The sequence below is a fragment of the Podarcis vaucheri genome, assembly GCF_965113315.1.
Source record: "Podarcis vaucheri genome assembly, chromosome: 12".
Lineage (NCBI taxonomy): Eukaryota > Metazoa > Chordata > Lepidosauria > Squamata > Lacertidae > Podarcis > Podarcis vaucheri.
This window is the reverse complement of record NC_138750.1, coordinates 41,025,885-41,046,600: the sequence shown is the minus strand read 5'-3', so window position 1 is coordinate 41,046,600 and position 20,716 is coordinate 41,025,885. Positions and strand designations below refer to the sequence as shown.

Here is a 20,716-nt window from a genome sequence, read left to right as displayed (position 1 = left end):
AGAATGTTACTAGCAAGTGCAAGTGAGGGCAGGTTTTTGCAGGGACTGCGGGTGTAACAGCTTTCTCCCTTGCAGCCCTTATATGCCATAGGAAAGAAGCTCCCTTTGGCATCAGCGATAACCTCCCTCCTATTTCTAAGCCCTAGGAGGATTTTCTTTAGCTGCAGCAGGGGAGCAAACGGGTAATCTTCCCCCTCATGCATAGAACCCAATGAAAATTGTCACCCTGCACCTAAAATTAATAGTTTATTTTAAAAAATAAATAAATGCAAGTTCTGTGCTTAGTTCCATGTCTACTTTGACCCTATGCACCAGCCATTTCAGAACTGAAACACTTGCCAATTGATCAACCATTCACAGCAAACTATTAGCCAATTAGCAGTGTAACTGATGCATTTCTAAGTGGCTTGATGGACTGTTGTTCATATGCAAAAGTGAATGAAGAGGTCAAAGTCTTCCTATAATTAAATCTATTCACTTTAATATATTTATAGACCACCTTTTAGGGTTAAACCTCTCAAGGCAGTTTTCAACATGTTAACAATCATCTATATACAGTAGTTGCAAATCATGAAATGATGGGAAAATGAAGTGTGTGATATGAGCACACCGCCTTTATAGGTCAGCAATTCCCTTTCCCTCTCTCCCACCATGCATCTAATAGTGAGGGGCCAGGAAAGGTGTAGAGAGAAGACATTTATTTAAAATGTTAATAAAATTTTCTGATCCATGGTAAGGATTATTTATACCAGTTTGCTGACAACAGAGGACAGGGTGAATTTGAATGAACTGGTGATCTGGCCTACCCAATTTTGGATATTTCAAGCTCTACCATAATTCACTTTCTCTCTCTCTCTCTTTTAAGAAACCTGATTTAAAACATCTGAAACTCTTGTCAGATTATTCAAAAGTGAAACGGGTAGAAAGCCACTTACCCCCAGTTGCCACAGTAATTTCACGTAGGAAATGGCCATAAAATGGAAAATCAAACGATAGATTCACTCTCTGCAAGGAACAACACCAGAAAAGAAAATCAATAATGTAAGGAATAGTAGAGACCCCATTCACTTTAAACCCATTCACTGCTGCTTTTGCCTTAAGGTTTTTTGTGTGTGTGGTTTTTTTTACAGTAGCCTTATGCCATCCTCAATTTGGAATCAAAAGTGGAAACAATTCTGCATACCAGATAAAGCTTGGAAACTTATATAGGGATCATGTAGGGAACCCTAATTGCCAAGAGTTCTAAATTATGCATATAGAAAACCTCCCACATCAGAAGCCCTGGTCAACACAGAGGGGCAGGAGAAGCTGAATGGCTTTAGGGTTTGGGCTAAATGCAGAGCCCCTTTCACCACATTTTGGACCATGTACTATGCCTGAAGAGGGCTTGTCTTGTCAGTAAATCCCACCGACACACATAGGAAGGAGTTGGACGTGTATCTGCAATGGACACTGTCATTACATTGCCTGTGTGCTGCCACCAGCATGGCTGCCGAATTGTGCCGAGGAAAGCAGTGAAGAGGCTGGCTAGAAGAAGCATCAGCTGTGGAAGAGCTCACAGCTTTATGGAAGGAAAGCACCAGGGGGCAGAAGAAGCAGGGGGCAGCTCTTCAGAAGCCGAGCTTTGCACACACTTCTGGTGCCAGTGCCCTATGCCAGGCACAAAGGCCCACTTTGCAGCCATGCTCTCTCTTTCTGCTGGTATGTTGTATTCTTCTTGGGAAAGAGCACAAGGGGGCCATTCTCTTCAACTGTAGCACAGAAGCAGCAGCCTTTTGCCATTATATTGCCAGGCTTTATAATTTGCTATTAATATATCCCAAACTGGCCTAGATTCTAACTGGGAAAAGAACTCAGAAGCTTTTCCCTTCCTATGAGTCTCCAACTCATGCTCAGCTGCACTGCTTACCTTGTTGCCACTGCTGCAACACTGGTGGCAGGAGAAGGAAGGCAGCAAGGAAGGTTGGTTCTCCCATTGGTGCTGCTATGATAGGAAGTCAGGTGCCAGGAGCACTGGGAAATATCGTTTCTCATGGAAAGCCTTTCTCTTGGGCCTCCTATGGCAGCAAATCAGTTGTAGTACTGGTAAATATACTTTTCTCATGGCTCCCAATGGATGGTTGAAGACTCACGGGTGGGTGAGCAAAAGAGGTAGAAGGAGGAGTTCAGCAGCTCCTGAGTCAGCCTTTCTCAACCTGTGGGTCCCCAGATGTTGTTGAACTACAACTCCCATCACCCCTAGCTAGCAAGGCCAGAGCTCAGGGATGATGGGAGTTGTAGTCCAACAACATCTGTGGACCCTGAGAACCGCTATCCTGAGTGTTGAGGGTGAGAGATTTCATTATACTTCAATTGGCTAAATTTGACTTCATTAGACTTGTGGTGGGGGCAACAGTCTAGGTTAGCTCACCATGCACATTGGTGGCATGAAAGTTAAAAATGAAATTAAAAAAACTGGCAGCACCTGTCAAATATCTGGGAAGTGATGCTGTTGTTTTGCAAATTTCAAATAAAAATAATCTTCATTTCCAGATCACATTGGAATAGCACTAAAAGGGGTAAGAGGACAGAGCGGAAGGGCTGTAGCTGAGTGGCAGAGAATGCACCCAGTTACCGGTTCAATCCCTGGCATCTCCAGGTAGCGTTGGGAGATCCTGCGTCTGAAATCCTGGACAGCTGTCGCAAGTAAATATAGACAACACAGTGTAGGGCTCAATGGACCAATGATCTGACTCAGTATAAGACAGCTCCTCTGCTTCTTCCAAATAACGTTGCACATTCCATTCATTCTAAGCAATTGGCCATGTTTAAAAATCTTTCAAAAAAATTTTTTTTTCTAACTAAGCTTATGTCTGTCTCATTTTAACTTTCATATTACCTCAGATTTAATTGGTTTTCCCCATCTCTCCAGAAAGGATTAGTTTCTCCATCTATCAGGTATTTTTAATGACTTATTTGGTATGAAATTAATCATTGAATATTTACAGCAGCTTCAAATTAGATTTCTTCTTCTTTTTCATTAGAAGCCAGAATTTGAAAGGGTTTATTTACACATATCTTGTTTATAACTGGAAGAACTAATTCCATTTTATAAACAGATCATCCCAAGGAGCAGGTTGCAGGAGGAACTTCCAAGATACAAGATTTATACTAATTGAAATATATTCTCCAATCTGGTTATTTTATACCTTTTCACTACTTATCAGTATTTAACAAGTAACATGGAACATTACCATTGGAAAAGCCAATTTGGGGGCTTATCTGGTCCCAGAGCAGTCTTGGTAGGATTAAAGCAAAATAAAAAGTGATGTAAATCATGCCAAGATTGGTGGCAAAGTGGGCAGGAAAAAGGAAAATAAGATACAAATCCATGTTACTGGCAGTACAGCAGTTCCCTTTACACCTTTAGCAAGCAATTCTGCTGGTCTGTAGGTATTCTGACCATATTTAATGTACAATCCTATGGAGTTTTTTTGGGGGGGGTCCTCTGGTGGAGAAACCAAACAAAAGGTGGATTCCTTCCTTCCTTCCTTCCTTCCTTCCTTCCTTCCTTCCTTCCTTCCTTCCCTCCCTCCCTCCCTCCCTCCCTCCCTCCCTCCCTTCCTTCCTCCCTTCCCTCCCTTCCAGTGTTGTGTGTTCCAGTTAGAGTATCAGACTAGGACCTGGGAGACCAGAGCTTTAGTCCCACTCCACCATGAAACTCACTAGGTGACCTTGGGCCAGTCACGGTTCCTCAGCCAAATCTACCTCACATGGCAGGGAGAAGAGAAAGAATTATGTACGAAACCTTGAGCTCCTTGGAGTATAGGTGGGATGTAAAATGAACAAACAATTTCCCTCCCGCTGGTCCCAATAAACATGCCAGCTCCAGGGCTGCTGTAGCTTCCCTCTTCCTGTTCCTGAAGCACACACTCATTTCCTCTTGCTGCTCTCATTGCTGAAGGTGGATCAGCAATGGCGGCAGCCCTTCCTACCATGGTGTTGGGAAGGTTTCCAACTACTGACCTCCATCTCTGAATGTGGGCCACTTTTTGTGACCATGAAGAGGGCATCCAACAGCCTACAATCCATTCTCCCCATCGTAGAGTCGCTCCCTTCGATTTTGCTTTAGTCATTTCCTTTTCCTACCAATCACACTTTCCCCAGTTTTATTTCATTCAGTGGTTTGCAGTAGCAACTAGTGCAGTGCAGCAAAGTTCCCAACACTGCCATTGCTACCGTTTACCTGGATGGGTCTAGGGCAGGGAGGCAGGAAGGGCAATGAGACCAGCACTGTATGGGCACAGCAGTGCAGGTGCCAGAATGACTCTGCCAGTGTGTCTGCACAGTTCTAACCTTGCTGCCACCCGGCTCCTTGCTGGTAATCTGTGGCGATGCTAGTGTCAAACAGCAGCTGTGTGGCATTGCCACACAACACCAGCCACTACCACTGGTGTGCAAAATCCAGATCCATGGATCTGCTCCTCTCCCAGCTTGATTGCTGACAATGTTTCCTACAATACAGCCTGAAATTAGTTTGAGGGAGAATAACACTCAAAGTGAGCTACTACTAGAATAAGTTATAGTCACGACTCCACACACTTTTCATATAGCAGTTGGGGGGGGGAGAGAGAGAGACTACATGGGCTTATATGCACTGCAATTCTAAGCATGTTTACTCAGAAGTAAGCCTTGCCAAGTTAAACTGAGTTGACTTTGCAAAAAACCAACTTAGGATCACAGCCTAAATTAGCGTGGAACATGGTTCCTTGAAAACCACTCTTCACATATTCAGGTTTAATTTGATAGCCTCAGTTGGGGGTGGGGGGTGGCCAAAATTCAAAATGTTGGGGAAAGCTCAACTGCTCTTTTTAAAGTTCAGTTATAAAAAGTCTCCATGGACACCCTCAGATCTCTTTCCTTACTTACCAGCAAAAATAAAGCCAAGATTTTCACTTCAATGCTCTTCACTTTATCTTTCTGTTTTTTCCTTCCTTATTATAGTCCACTTATTCTGTTCTGCTATGAAGTCCCAGAACACACACTCTTGATACCTCTTAGATCTTTCAGCTGCCCTTCAAAGTTTACTTCTTCTGCAAGGCCTTCTTTAAACTCTACATTTCTTTACTTCTGCTCTCTGACTTACAAGGACCTGTGTGTTCCAGTATGTCCTACAGAGATATATGAGTACTGTAACTATTTTCAAAAGGCGAGTAGGGATTGTTCTTTTACCCCAGCATGCCTTCCTACAACCTGATACCCTTTTTTTGCCACAGGCACAATTTAAACCAGTTGTGAGTGCAATCCTATGCTTATTTACTTGAAGTATGCATGCCCTTTTGTTTTCTCAAAGCAATGTGCATAAGATTGTAGTCTATGTTTACAAAACACATGTCCCTTCTTTCTTAAGACTGTTATAAGCTGCAGATGCAACCTATATCATCATGTCCACCAAAGTCATGCCTTGATTTGGACATAACATGATAATAAGCCACAGTTTATAATGAGCCATAGTTACTTGAAAAAAAATACTCACCCTTCCCTTTCAGTAAACCACAGTTCAAACTAAAAACACTTCAGCCCAGTTCAGATGCAATGGCAAACTATTATTAGCTTATAGCAGATGCTTCCAATCAGTGACGGAGCATATGCCAAGGGCGGGCACGCTCCCGAGGAGGGTGGCGTCGCGCAGAGGGTGCCCTCACAGGTGTGGGATGGCCGCTCAGGTGCCCAGAGCGGCGCACATGCCCTGCAGTCAGGGATGGAGCAAACCACCCATGGCGGACATTTGGCGCGCTGCCCACCCACGACTCCCAAGCCTCCCCCAAGCTCAGGGTAGGCTTGAGAGTTGCGGGCGGGCAGCGCGCCGTATGTCACCCCCCTCACTGAGGGCACCTGGGGCGATCCGCCCCCACCGCTCCCCCTTCCTACGCCCCTGCTTCCAATCTCTTTTTGCCAGCTGTGCCAGAGTAGAGGGGGTGTGCTTTAGCCCAAGGCCCAAGCAGGCTCATTTAATAACTTTGAACTGTGGTTTGGTGTTATGTTTGAACTGGGTCTCTCTCCCCGACAACTCCAGCTTTTGTTGCTGATTAGTTTAAGAATCCAGCATGAATAAGGGTTCTGGTAAGACTGAAAATTTGCTCTGCCCTTTGTGCCATTTCAGTTGGTCCTAATATAGGCATTGTGCTACAGTACCTGTGCTTTGTATATTTATATGCCTCCTGCATATTTTCACAAGGGCACGAACTAATCCAAATACTTGGGTAACCGCAACTATTCTTTGAGATTAGTTCCTCTTACGGCAACTCCCTCTCTTCCCCTTCCCTGTCCAACCTTGAACAAAAAAGCAGACTCTTTATTAGCAGAAAGAGGGACAGTTCTTGCTTTGCTCTCCTAAACATCACACACATAGATCACGTTTTGCCTATAAAGCCTTGTTGTCTTGTGCTTTCTAATTCTGCCTCAAGTGTACTGAATCATAAAGGTCTCTGTATCTCACTAACTGAACTTGTTCCAATAAAATAGATAATCCTACAGTACCTTCATTGCACCTCTCATCCTCTGAGGCAGTCAAGGTGGCAAAACAAACAAACGAAACCAGAATACAAAATAACAAAGCTTCCCGTGGGAAAATATATTTAAAAATCCCGAATTCAGCAAGAATGGAACATTTATAGATAGCTTATTGCAAATGTATTTTTAAAAAGTGGAATTTGCAGGGATTTTTTTCTGGTCATCATTTCAGAAAACAATATTCTAACTCATTAATATCCTAGATTCAGTTTGCTTTAGGAGATTAAGCATCATTCACATTTTCCTATATTAATTCAGCCTTCTCAATTTAGAAAGCATCTGATGAATGAGCGTTTAACAAATTTAGACCCCCTTTTCCTTGTAAACTATAAGCAATAAGCTTTAAGAAGCCATTTTTATTTTTATCACTTAATCTTTGCATGATGCAAAAATTGTCATTTACTGGCTAATGATGGAGATTCATCTCTTTACAAGGGCAGAGAAGACATTTCAGGCAAGCTCTGAACAAGACAGCCCTTAGATTTTTTAACACTCTAACAGTTTTATGATTCCCCCCCCCACTTTCTCCAAATTTATTATCTTGGGAAGTTGGAAGAAAGCATAAAAAAGTGAAGTGGTGTCAAGTCCAACTAGAAGCCACATTTTTCTTCTTGCACCTGCAGGTACAAGATTAAAATCTTGATTTAACCATAATCAGTATACTGAAATTTCTTCTTTTTCTTTTTAGTTTGAATGGAAGGATTTCCTAAGCGGCATGCTTGTACGCTGAGTGGATTGCCAAGGTGACATTAAGCGCATATCTGATTGCAGAGCCTCTTACTGGGAAAGAGTCACATTAATTGTGTGAAGAAGCTTGGATCCAGCATCCGTTTGGAGAGTTTGGCATTATAAAACTATTACTCTAAGAATGCAAAGCTACAAGACCATTCATGCAAAGGTGCTGAGATGCAAATAGGGGATCGAATTGTACATATCAAGTGGCTAACAACTGGATGTGATAGATTACTAACCAATCTCTTGGTAATTCATACCATGAAAATATTGAAAAGGGGAGGGAAGTGACTCTTGTGTTGCCTTTTGCTTGCAAGGTTCTCAAATGGCAGAATTGTGTCAGACGTTCTCCTGAGTTTGAATTCCTGCCTAGGCAACCGTCTCTTAAAGTTCTCACCAAGAATTTTTAAAGCAACACATGTGGCTGTGAGCTTCATACACACACACACACACACACACACACACACACACCTTCTTCATGAGTATATACTGGTTTCTTCAGAAGCTACAGGTCAACACCACAATGGCCGTGTTCTACCTCCACTGTCTAAGGCAGTATGCCTCTGAAAACCAGCTGCTGGAAATCACATGTGGAGAGACCACTGTTACATTCAGGTCCTGCTTGTGAGAATAGGAAACTTGGCTCAATGGGTCATTGGCTTGATACGGCAGGTCCTTATGTTCTTCGTAGAGGACAGGTATGCCTCCTACCAAGTCCCTGCCCCATCTGTTTCCATAGTCCCCCATATCTGCTGGCCTTTGCCTCTATTTCCAAAGGGACACATGAAGATCACGCCAAAGGTCTATGTAGCCCAGCATCTTGCTCATCACAGAGGCCAATCAGATGCGTATGGGAAGCACACAACCAGGACAGGAGAGCAACAGCTCCCTCCCACTGCCGTTCCCCTTCTCTTGTCAATGCTCATGCTCCAGGAACCATTTCAAAAGATGCTGCATATGCAATTAATCTAAAATAAGTCACGATGTTAAAGCAAATTGGATATTAGCATGCCCAGTGTTCTCCCCCCTTTCCCCTTTGGATGGAGACTTACAGGGCTACTCGTGTGAGCAAAAACACCACTAACCAAAGCGGTCGTCAGTTCCAGTTCCCAGCAACTTAAATAGACAGCTACAACAATCAATGGCCTTTTAATTTACAGCTAAATTACTAACGTTTCTCATTAAAATGAGGAAAACAAACACATTTCTACCATTCGCATGCAACGCTAAGCCAAGCCATGGCTTAGTGCCAACAAGCAAACATGCAGGCTCATGTAAAGAAGATCATGAGTGCCCAAATCCTCTGATTGTGAGTCAGAACAGCACCTCTGTATTCATACAAGCTTTTGGCTGCATCAGCAAACTCCAATATAATATACGCCATAATTTATGTCCCTATAATCTCTCACTTCAACAGAACGAATGCTCTATGCATATGTATTATATACCGATGAGTCACAACAGCACTCTCAGATTGTGCTTGTTAATTCACAAGTTCTTGTCGTACTCCCTCATCCTCATCACATTGGTTTCTTATTTTTAGGCTGCTCTAGCTCATGTTTAGCTTTACAGTCCTCACAAAGGCCTTCAAAATGCAAATCATTGGAACAATCCTTGCAACTTAATTGTTCCCACAACTCATCTGAATTCAGTATTATTTAACTTTGGGTCAAGTATGCTGGGCTGCATGGTTTTGGCTTGGAAAAGAGAGGCAGGCCTGCAAAAATGGTTGCAATTCCTCTGACGAAAACGTCATTGCTTTTTCATCTTGCTCTTCATCTCTTTCCCAATTCGCTTTCCAAGAGTGCTCAAGAAAAGATGTGTTGGCAGAATAGCCATACCATTAAGCATCCTTATTTGTAGCAGAGCTTGCTTTTTATTAAACACCCAACCATGTCTAGAAATCTCATATAACTGATACTGTGCTGTATTAGGTCCATTCTTAACTCAGGAAACTGCCAGACTCCAGCATTTCTACTTTGCTCCATCCATTTATTAGCTATTCTTTTCAGTTTGGCTGGGAAAAGAGAGCTTCTATAAATTATGTTGTGTCAGTCTAAATCTGGAGGGTTTATTACCTCCCTCTCCTCTTGAATCCTACAGAGATTCTCTTCCATCTACTGCTCTTCTCTCAGCCTGTTACCTGGTTGGTGAGTTTATTGGTCCTGGGAAATGATATGACACAACCCAATGGAGAGCAGAATTCTTCTAACTCCCTTATTTCTTTTCCACTCGTCCTCTCAACTGCAAATACTTTCTTCTGCATTTTTAAGACTTCACGAACTACCCCTTAAAGCTATTTACTTTGACTCCCCCCCCCCTCGGTTGTCAGAATTCCATCTGATTGGTCTTCAGACCAATAGAGCAAAAATCCATTCCATAACACGACAATGGAGTTGTCATTTTTGCTACGGAATTTACATCCCCTTTAAGGTCAGTACTGATTCTTTTCTTCCAGGAGCTTCCAGTGCTCAGGTCAGCTGTGGGAATACCATTTTGGAAGTCTTACAGCATCCAATTATACTTGTAAGGTAGCGGCTTAGTTTAGCATTCTCGCTACAAGGAGTGCGTGATCAGAATTAACCAACACAGATCTTTGATGTGGAAATGGAATTATACCTGCCACCTCTGTTATCATTTGACAAGAATCAACAGCTGAAAAACAACAATATTTTGACAAGGATCTAATAGTTCTCAGAAACTCAGGTACCACGGCTCCTCATACAAATCTAAAGGGTAAATACAGGGCTGCTACATTTTAGTTCTAAATATGGCAGTTAAGCTAGTCAATTTGTAAGATAATTCGCCTGTCAAGTGAACTCGATGGCAAAACAGCCACTGACTTGAATGACACCAAGATTACATATATTTTCCCTCCCAAGGCATTTTATAATACTGCTGCAGGTCTGTTGAGAGATTTAATGCTCATTGACACTGGAGTAAGGTTTTCTGAGGGAAATACAATCCTACAGACACATATGCTGGGCATTTTAAAGTAATGTGGGGAAACCCACAAAAACACACACCATAGAACCAGTTACAGATCTGAGCTATAGGTTCAGAGGTGAACACCCTGGACTAATAATTATTCTACACACATTATAGTGTGTTGATGCCAGAGGTAAAACAAAAAACAATAACCAACCACCAAGTGGGGATATATCTTTTTTAAAAAAGGAGGCCATTTCAACTTTAGAAATCCCACAAGCGTCAAAAGCAAAAAGCTTAATAATCATTAAATCCTTTGCAAGCCACCAAATCTATTTTGCCTGTAAACTAGCCTTCTTCCCTGGCACAATATCACAACTGTTATGGTTACGATTATGATTTCGCATATTGAAAAATAATTCCCAGTCTCTCAATCCATTCTGGTAAAGCAGTGGTCTAGCAATGCTGTCACCTCTAATGTAATATAGGGACCTAAGAAGAGTTTGCTAGATTAGGCCAATTGCCCATCCCGTCCAGTTTTCCTTTTTCACAGCTGCCACAGATGCCAATGGGAGGCCTGCAGACAGGGCCTGAGCACAACAACATTCTCCTCCTGTGGTTTCCAGTAACTGTATTCAGAAGCAGACTGCCTCTGACAGTGGAGAAAGAGAACACAGCCAGCCATTGCAGGTTTGAGTCTTCCCGTTTCTTTCAATGGCCTGCTGTGTATCACAGAGGGAGCCAAGATGTCAACAACAACATAAGATTAAATAGCAATGCATATCAAATGCCTTACTGCAGCTTGCCGGTGTGTGTTGGAGAGGATCCCATGAATTTTCACTTTATCTTTCTCCATTTTGTCAATGTTCACCCACAGATCTCGGCTGGTAGAATCAAATGGGCCATATGTCCTTGAAGTATAATAATTGTGATCCATATCCTCCTGCAAGAAGAAAAAAAAGCCAAACACAGAATTAAAACGACTCGATTTCGAGAGGTTTTTTAAAACTGTTTATAAATGCAAGATTTATTCATTTCCTGCAGAAACTGGTAAAGTTTTATTTCCTTGTCCCATAAATTAAGGTGACTGAAGAAAAAAGAGGGGGGAAACCAGCACATTTTATTATGTGAATACTAAAACAGGAAAGCAGAGCATCTACTCAGCTTGTGATAAATCTCATTTTACAAATGCAATTTTTGCATCCTAAGATCTCAGACAAGCAACTGCTGCAAATGCAGAAATAATTCTGCCCTCTGATGCAGCAATGGCCAATAAACGTTTTGGCAACAGCTTCCCCAAGTAGCTTCATGTGTTAGTGACCAAGCTTTTTTGTGGTGGCCCTTAAGCTCCTGTCTGACATGCCATCTCCTCTCCTCCTGTAGCCTTGGAGAGGGGTGGTGCTCTGAGTGTTGGCCAGGAACCCAGACCACGTGCATGTGGAGCTCCAGTCCAGGGCAGGGATGTCCAGCTCCACTGGCTCTTCAGGTGACTGGCAGTTGGAGATCTGCTGAGGGGGGTCCTGCTTCTCCTCCAGGGAGACCCCTGGTACAGCTGACCCCTAGTTGGTTCCAGATAACCATCGTTTCATAGTTTAGATGAAATTTGGAACTATGGTTAATTGAAGACTTTCAGGTTTAACTGCTGCATGCCAAGAAAAGAGAAGAGGCTGGAGGTGGGTGGGGGTGGGGGACAAAAGTGTAATTCATATTTCCGTTTATTAGGCCAAGGTATGATTATCTGAAAACAGCCACACACATGTGGTACTTTCATATATTTATTCAGCACAGTAAGGTAAAGGTAAAGGGACCCCTGACCATTAGGTCCAGTCACGGACAACTCTGGGGTTGTGGCGCTCATCTCGCTTTACTGGCTGAGGGAGCTGTCGTTTGTCCACAGACAGCTTCTGGGTCATGCGGCCAGCATGACTAAGCTGCTTCTGACAAACTAGAGCAGCACACGGAAGCACCATTTACCTTCCTGCCAGAGCGGTACCTATTTATCTACTTGCACTTCATGCTTTCGAACTGCTAGGTTGGCAGGAGCAGGGACCAAGCAATGGGAGCTCACCCCGTCGTGGGGATTCGAACCGACGACCTTCTGATCGGCAAGCCCAAGAGGCTCTGTGGTTTAACCCACAGCACTACCCGTGTCACAGTACAGCACAGTAGTTTCTAGTAATTAATGGCTTTTAAATAAGTTTCCTCTCTTTGCATTCTCTAAAATTTTTAAAAAGCAGCTTTGTGGTTTGTTGCTAAAAGCTGAAACTGAAGGCAAATGAAAGCAAAAATGGAGATCTGGTTTATGTGGAGCCAAAAGGACAAAGCCGCTTAATCTCATCGAAATAAGTTAATCATTTCATAGATGCAAAACTGCAATGCTATATGCAGAACAAATCGCCAGCGTTCTCAGAACTGGTGTGATTCCTCCGACTGATATTATCACAAGCAAAAAAGATTGTTTACTAGCTCTTTTGACAGGCACCATCTAACTGATATGCCTCTGATTTTCGCATCTCATCCCATCACTCATTTCATACCAAAGGTAGAAGGTATAATCCATTTTTATCTGAGGCCAATGGAAATGACAATGGAGACTCATGCAAGTTCATGCACAGCTATGTGAATCCACAGCACTAAACTCCCCTATGTAGTATTTCATATTCGCAAACTTGATAGCTTGATAATGAGATTTTTGAAGCTTTTCAAGGACTTAACTCTAGCATATACATCTCAAGAGATGCAGATAATAAATTTTGCTTATCTGGGGGAAAACACTTGTAATTTATTAGTGACCATTATGAAACATTGGTGCCCACTGTTTGAAAATCAATACTGCTTTACCCTTCAGATATGTTTTTTTAAAAATTTACACTGAAAAGTCATTTGCTTGGGCTATGTGGGCCTCTAATGCACAACTGACACGTGTTGTTCACCGTGTGCCCACTCTAAGCAGCTTCTGATCTTACATCATCCTTAGACATCAGATGAATGCACAACTTGTGGCTCATTGAGCTGAGGTCTCTTCCTTGGCTTTGCCTTTGCAATCCCACACAAGTGGGTCTCTACACATGGATAGCAGATCTGCACAAGTTCTCTTGGCTGCTCAGGAGACAGTCATGGCCAAGAGTGCACCTCTTTTGGGATAGATCAGATTTGGCCACAGTCATACATGCCTTACCTTCATCCAGCTTGGACTACTCATGTAATGCATAAGATGCCTTTAAGATTGTTCAGAAAATGCAGCTTGTGCAAAATGCAGCTGCCATAACACTGAGTGAAACCAGAAAGACAGAACTTAAAACTTTGATAAAAAAACTCCTTGTATTGGTTGTTGATCCACTTCCAAATCCAATTCAAAGGTCAAATCTACGGGGCTTTTGCAAATATGTGTGCTGAAGTGCTCTTGGGTGGTGGATTTAATTTGGACCAAGTCATATGTTTTTAAATGATTTTGGGGTGTGTTTTTGTTTTTTTTAATATATCTTATCCACCTTGAACATGACCAGCAGGAGATAAAGGTAAAGGTAAAGGACCCCTGAGCATTAGGTCCAGTCGTGGCCGACTCTGGGGTTGCGACACTCATCTCGCTTTATTGGCCGAGGGAGCCGGCGTACAGCTTCCAGGTCATGTGGCCAGCATGACTAAGCCACTTCTGGCGAACCAGAGCAGTGCACGGAAATGCCGTTTACCTTCCCGCCGGAGCGGTACCTACTTGCACTTTGACTTACTTTTGAATTGCTAGGTTGGCAGGAGCAGGGACCACGCAACGGGAGCTCACCCTGTCGCGGGGATTCGAACCGCCGACCTTCTGATCGGCAAGTCCTAGGCTCTGTGGTTTAACCCACAGCGCCACCCGCATCCCCAGCAGGAGATACAATCCCTTTTAAAAAATAAACTTGCCACATCGCTGCTGTAAAGTCCAAAGGGAAACTTGGGCAGAAAATATGGGGAAAGTTTTGTTATGCTTGTACTTGTTTCCTTTTTGACATCTGCACATCCAGGTGACTACAGATTCTGTAACACTGCTATGTGCCAGGCAAGTGCAACTCGCCTGAATCCATGCCAGGGATGTTAGCATTATTGCTCTGATAGACAACTTGTGCTCCTGCTTCTAAGATGAAGAGCCTTGGGGCCATTATCACACTACATTCCCTGATAGTTCCGCTTAAGAAGCTTATAGAAGAGCAATCAGAAGATGTGCAATGTTATTACTTGGGAACAGTCAGAAATGTGCCTTGGGGACACATGGGTTTGGTTAATTCCACAAAGTTTATTGCACATACGTCTGAGATATGTATCCAACACAGTTCAGAAGTTACATAGACAGAACACAGACAGCAACATGAAAAAGGCACTTAGCAAAGGCTTGCTTTGATCCCTAAACTAGTAAAAATGTTAAGAGGAAACTTGTTTTTTAAATACATTAAATGCTTTCTTGAAAAAACAGCAAAGTAATAAAAACAAGGAACATGTAAGGAATCGTGGATCTTAGGAATAGACAGAACCAGGAGACTTAGGCTCATCCAGACTTCCTTTTGCGCCATGTTTTGCAACACAGGTCCAGGTTTCAAAAGCTCTGTGTAAGAGCTGCTTTTTTTGTCCTGGTACTTTACCCAGGAAAACCCATGTTTTATTGCTGAATCGGAGCAAATGGCAATCAGGTTTTTCGTGGATCACTGTTTCTTCCGATTCAGAAGAACACCGTGAGTTTCCCCAGGTAAAACACGGGAACAAATAAAAAACTGCTCAGACATTGAGCTTTAAAGAGCGGGTCTATGCCTGGAAAGTGTAGCATAACAGGAAGTCCAGATCAGTCCATGCCAGAGATGGTAATTTTACCTTTGGTGCTGCCATGGCAGTCCACCAGAAGAAGGAGCCATTGTCCTGCAATCCATTGAGTACCACAAATGCAGCTGGCTAGAACAAAGTTCTTCAGTTTGCTGGTTCAATGGTTGCCAGGCCTGTTCATATTTTTATAAACAAATAAATAAAAGGAGGGGTAAGTGGGATTTCATTTGGCCCTATATATCCTCAGACTTTATCCTGACTCCCGAGTCTGAGCAACTTGCCTGTAGAGAGGAGGTCAAGTTGCTTCAGATTCTTGTTCATCAACATATCTGTCTCTCCATGCTAATGTCTCTCCTGCTTTACCTTCTGGTTTGCCTACTCAATGATCACCAGGGTTGACTGTTCCTCCAAGACAATCAGCTGTGACACCATCCGAAGCAGCTTCACAGAAGCAGAACATGTTTTTTTTCCTGAATCCTGGTTTTTTTAAAAAAGCTGCAGTTATGGTTAAGAATTGTTAAGAGATGCAAGATCTCACCTGAGCATTGTAAAAACGACGCTAAGCATTCCTCAAACAGTGGAAGCTAAGCAAACAAAGGCTAACTAATCTCTAAAGCACCTCATGTCCATCTGTATATGTTATGTACTGAAGTTCTCACCCTGAGCCAGCAGGGAGATACTGTAGATAGTTTTCACTCAGGTCCACATATGCAAATAAGGAATTCAAAGTGACGTTCAGTGATTGGATAGTTATAGAAAGTTGTTACTGTTGCCTTGTAGTTGAGCTCTATATAAGTAGGTTGGCTGAACCCTTCAGCTCAGTTCTGTTCTGGCCTGTGAATAAACAAGAGCTGCTTGAAGAATCACTGTGTCGTCTGGTATGTTCACCCACAGTTTAACAGTATAAAGTCTAGTTTCACCCCTTATTATAAAAACAAACAACTCTATGGGGAAATCAACAGACACCTACTTCTTCCTTTGATTGGGTTACCCACAATCCTGCATTAATTGTGTTTTATCTTGTATTTTATTCTGTGAACTGCCCTGAGACCTTATGATGAAGGGCAGTATATAATTTTAATTAATAAATAAAATAAATAAATCATAATTAATCATATTGCGTGCCCGTGGATTGTAGTAAAAGAAATGTACAGCTGTTACCTACCTTTTAAAAATTTATAATAAGGGATCAGAAATTATTCCATATATAAGCTTTAGAACTCACAACTGCAGTGTGCAGGATGCAGACATTAAGTTAAATGCACACTTGAAATGGGACCTCAATCCATGCTTTTCTTTTAACAACCAGCAAATCAAATATTTAATTATAGCCTCTAGCTCAACAATCTAGGTTGCGTGTATAATAGCTGATAAACAGCTACTCAAGAACAATCAGAGTCAGTTCCAATTAATATATCATTAGAGCCAAAGGAATGAGAACTGCTTAATAAATGTAATAGGAGAAGCTTCATTTCTGACACGTCCACAAGAAATAATTTCTGAACACCTTACATTTTAAGTAAGGGGGGACCATATGAAGGAAAGGGGAATGCACATTGCCTCTTAAAATATTTTGTTTGTGTATCTTGATGCTTTACTTGATGCTTCCAGAACATCTTTAAGGGCAGCCCCACATACAGAGAATTACCGTATTTTTCGCCCTATAGGACACACTTTCCCCCCGCGCCTGGGGGGGAAATAAATTTCCCCCCTTTATTTCCCCCCAAAAAACTAGGTGCGTCCTATGGGCCGGTGCGCCCTATGGGGCGAAAAATACGGTACAATAATCTAGCCAGGATGTCACCAGTACATGAGTTACTATGGTAACAATATTCCTGTCCTAGAACATCTGTAGCTGGTAAAGGTACTCCTTGCCACTGAGGCCACTTGAGCCTCCAGATAGAACACTGCATTTAGGAACAACGCCATTGTCTCAAGGGGACTGCAACCCCATCTAGAACATGCCATATACCCAATTCCTGGATATGAGAACCTCTGTCTTATTGGGATTCAACACACTGCACGGTCAGGGGAAAAAACAATGCTGTCCAGGGTTGTAAAGAATGTGGAGGGAATAATTGAGTGCACTCTTCCCACCTTGGATCAAATCTATGCTTCCAGGTGCCATAAGAAGGCTGCAGAGATAGTGCAGAATAGTGCGCACCCCGGAAATGATCTCTTTCAGCTTCTGCCTTCTGGAAGAAGGTACAGGGTCATAAAGACTAGGACTAGCCGCCTGAGAAACAGCTTCTATCCAAATGCGATTTTGGTTTTAAACGCAGTGTAAGGTAGTCTTTATGTGAGTATATTGTATTCAATTATAGGGTATCAGAGTTTTTAGGGGCTAACCAGGCTGGGAGAGCTGGGATAGCAGGCTTGTGGGTTTCTGAATGTCTGATGTAGATTTTTTCAATTTCGTTGTTCTGTATGGGACAATGACAATAAAGATTATTGTATCGTATCGTAAGCCCTCATTCAGCTCTTATTCCCTTTACACCTTCCACCTGTTAGGTTATTGCAGAAAAGAGGAAGTCTATAGATGCATCACAGGTCCTCATCCAGATTTCTCTCGCATCTCTGTTCAAATTACCCCAAATCCCAATCTTTCTATTCATGGGTGCTAATCTCTTGACAAGGGGAAGATGAATCAATCATACTGTAATAAATGGTCTCATTTTAATGTTTGCAGAATGTAGCATTTAATGGTAGGAGAGGTGTTGCTGCGAATTTGTACTACCACTGAAGCATGCAACTCTTAAATGGCTACTTTATGTAATAAAGTTTCCATAAACCGGTTTCTATTTTGTTGGAAAACAATCTTATCATTTCCACTGGTGGATTTTATATGTCTCAGCATGGCATTCCTATACCGTAATACAGTCTACCATGGCTAGATTTATAGACATCTTGAAGAAGCGAAGCTGACATACTGTAAAGATTTATTTCAAATTGCCCTCTGAGAGATAGCTATGCAATGCTGCAGATCTTGTAAAGCAGCTAAGTACAGGGTAAAAGGTCTTGAGCAGAATCAAATATTCAGAACTACTACAAGATAGTGCTGTGTTTGGAAGGGGTGGGAGGAGACCTCCACTTTAAGTAATAAAAAAAGCTGTCAAAATAGGGTTTTTTAAATAGCCAATTGCTTTCTAGTGGACATTTGAGCTCCTGTTTGGAGAAAAACAGGATAAGTCCTCTGAGTCAAAGGAGTAGGGCAGGGCTTCCCCCTCATGCAGAGAGAAAGGAGATATTTCTGGCTTAAGGGGGAACATATTCAACTGGTTTAATCGAACAGGGAAGTTGTTTTGGAGGGTCTCTGCTGGTGTGGTTTCTTAACTCAGTTTTAGTTCAGATAGTTGCAAGCCTGAACCCTCAGCTTATCAAGTGCTTCTTTGTACTGTTAATACTGATTATCAATCTAATCATTATCATCCACTAGCCTTCCTCTAAAGAACTGAAGTCTGTTGAGTTAAGCCTGTACTTTATGGTTGAACTGTATCCATCATTACTTCTCTGGGTTTTGCTTTGCTAGATTATTAAAATACATATGCAGGTACCCAATGAGGACTGAGATGCTCAGTGGCTGTGAAATGCTTTCTAAGTGAGGAGGGAACTGAGGGAGGGCAGAGGCGGAACAGAGTGGCTGGAAGCCTAAAGAGGAAGCCCTTCATGCTGCAACATTTTGATGCTGATCCCACACATACAGAACATACTAGGGCAGGGAGAGGACAAAATATTCGGTCTTTACTGCAAAGGTCACAGGTAATCAAATGAATAGTGCTATACTTTGTAAGCATCCCACGAACCACCCTTTAGAAATTATTAGCCTTTTTTCTTCTTCCTTGATCACCCCAGCTACAACAGTAAAGGTAAATGGACCCCTGACCATAAGGTCCAGTCGTGGCCGACTCTGGGGTTGCGGCGCTCATCTCACTTTATTGGCCGAGGGAGCTGGCGTACAGCTTCCGGGTCATGTGGCCAGCATGACTAAGCCCTTCTGGCAAACCAGAGCAGCGCACAGAAACCACAGAAATGCTGCTTACCTTCCCGCCAGAGCGGTACCTATTTATCTACTTGCACTTTGACGTGCTTTCAAACTGCTAGGTTGGCAGGGGCTGGGACTGAGCAACGGGAGCTCACTCCATCACAGGGATTCGAACCGCCGACCTTCTGATCGGCAAGTCCTAGGCTCTGTGGTTTAACCCACCACGCCACCCATGTCCCGCTACAACAGTAGTCTTGTCTAAATACAGAATGCAGACCTGTGCTTGCTTTGCCTGCAGTGCCTAGTGTCTATGCCATAGAGGAGGGGTGGGGAACCTTTGGCCCTCCAGATGATACTGAACTACAACCCCCATCATCCCTGGCCATTGGCCATGCTTGCTGGGGCTGATAGCAGTTGCAGTTCAGCAACATCTGGAGGGCCAAAGGTTCCTCACCACTGCCATAGAGGAACCAACCATCACACAAAATGAAACCATCACGCTTATAATTGCTGGATATTATTGAATGGTCTCTTCCCAATGCAAAAAGCTGCACTGTAATGACAATCCTAACTTTTACATATGCTTCATAAACAGCTGTGCCACCAGGGTTTTCAGAGAATATGAAACACTTCTGCTTCATTTTTCATGGTGGCTTCTCTTCTATTGTACGTCTAAAATTAATTTCACACTGTTTTAAGCAAGAGTGCTGTGTGATGGTCCACAAACATCAAATGAATTCTATGTCTGATTCCTTTTTCCCAACAGTGAATGTGACGGAAATATGGTAAGAGCTGACAATATTTGCAGCTTTGTCAACAGAGTAGGACCACAACATCGAAGCTGCACAAAGCGCCACAGAAAAGTCTCCTTAGCATGAAGAGCTCAAGATAGACTACAAACACACAGACAGAAGAGAAAAACACTAAAGACAGACAATAATAGTTTATATAAGAGGTGTATGCCAGGGATAGCCAATGTGGTCTCCTTGATATGTTGCTGGACTCAGCCTTAACCATCAGGGCCAATGGTCGGGTATGATCCAGATCAACATCTGGAGGGCACCATATTGGCTACCTTGTTATCCCTTTGTAAGGATTTGCACTATCCATCCAAAACTAAGACTGAAATTCCCACTTTCTCTGGCTTCAGTTTAGACAGCTGCAGCATGAGTTCCTGGCACAAGAGAAAGATGGATTTCAGCTAATCTTTATGCTGTACATTCTTCAGATTGTTGATTATGCCAGAAAGTTCACTTGCTGTCACTTGATCACGGAGACTCTGAATACACAGAAAATTAAGTCCCTGCTAGGATCTTGGCAGTAAGGAAATTGCAAAGATGTTCATTTGCTATGTGCTCAGGTTTAAAAGAATTGCAGTGAATTAAGCCATTACAAGCATCTTGGCAGTAAGAAAGCTGCAAAGCTGTTTGAGGAATGAAAGTGAGGTAACCTTTGAGATGCTAATAGTTTCTTTCATACAAAAGCTTTTGCCATGTGAGAAAATGCGGCGTTGCTTGGAACAGAATTTTAAAATGAGCAAAACTGGCTTACTTGAAAATTGGCATACGTGAAGATTAGGGGTGCAGTCCTATCCACACTTACCTAGGAGAAAGTCTCATGGAACTCAGCTGGGCTTACTTCTTAGTAGATTTGTAAAGCACACTTACCTGGAAGCAAGTCCCACAGAACTCAGTGGGACTTACTTCTGAATAGACATTCATAGGCTTGTATTGC

At 42.6% G+C, this 20,716-nt stretch overlaps 1 protein-coding gene across 1 annotated transcript in view; it reads right to left on the bottom strand.

Moving 5' to 3' along the window:
* Positions 1 to 20,716, bottom strand: part of PLXDC2 (plexin domain containing 2) — a 241,551-nt gene that overhangs the window by 92,304 nt on the left and 128,531 nt on the right. Inside the window, exons 3-4 of the mRNA XM_082193641.1 lie at positions 11,009 to 11,155; positions 936 to 1,005 (exon numbers count right to left, since the gene is read on the bottom strand). Coding sequence (XP_082049767.1) covers positions 936 to 1,005; positions 11,009 to 11,155 — 217 coding nt within the window. The remainder of the gene's footprint in view (positions 1 to 935; positions 1,006 to 11,008; positions 11,156 to 20,716) is intronic.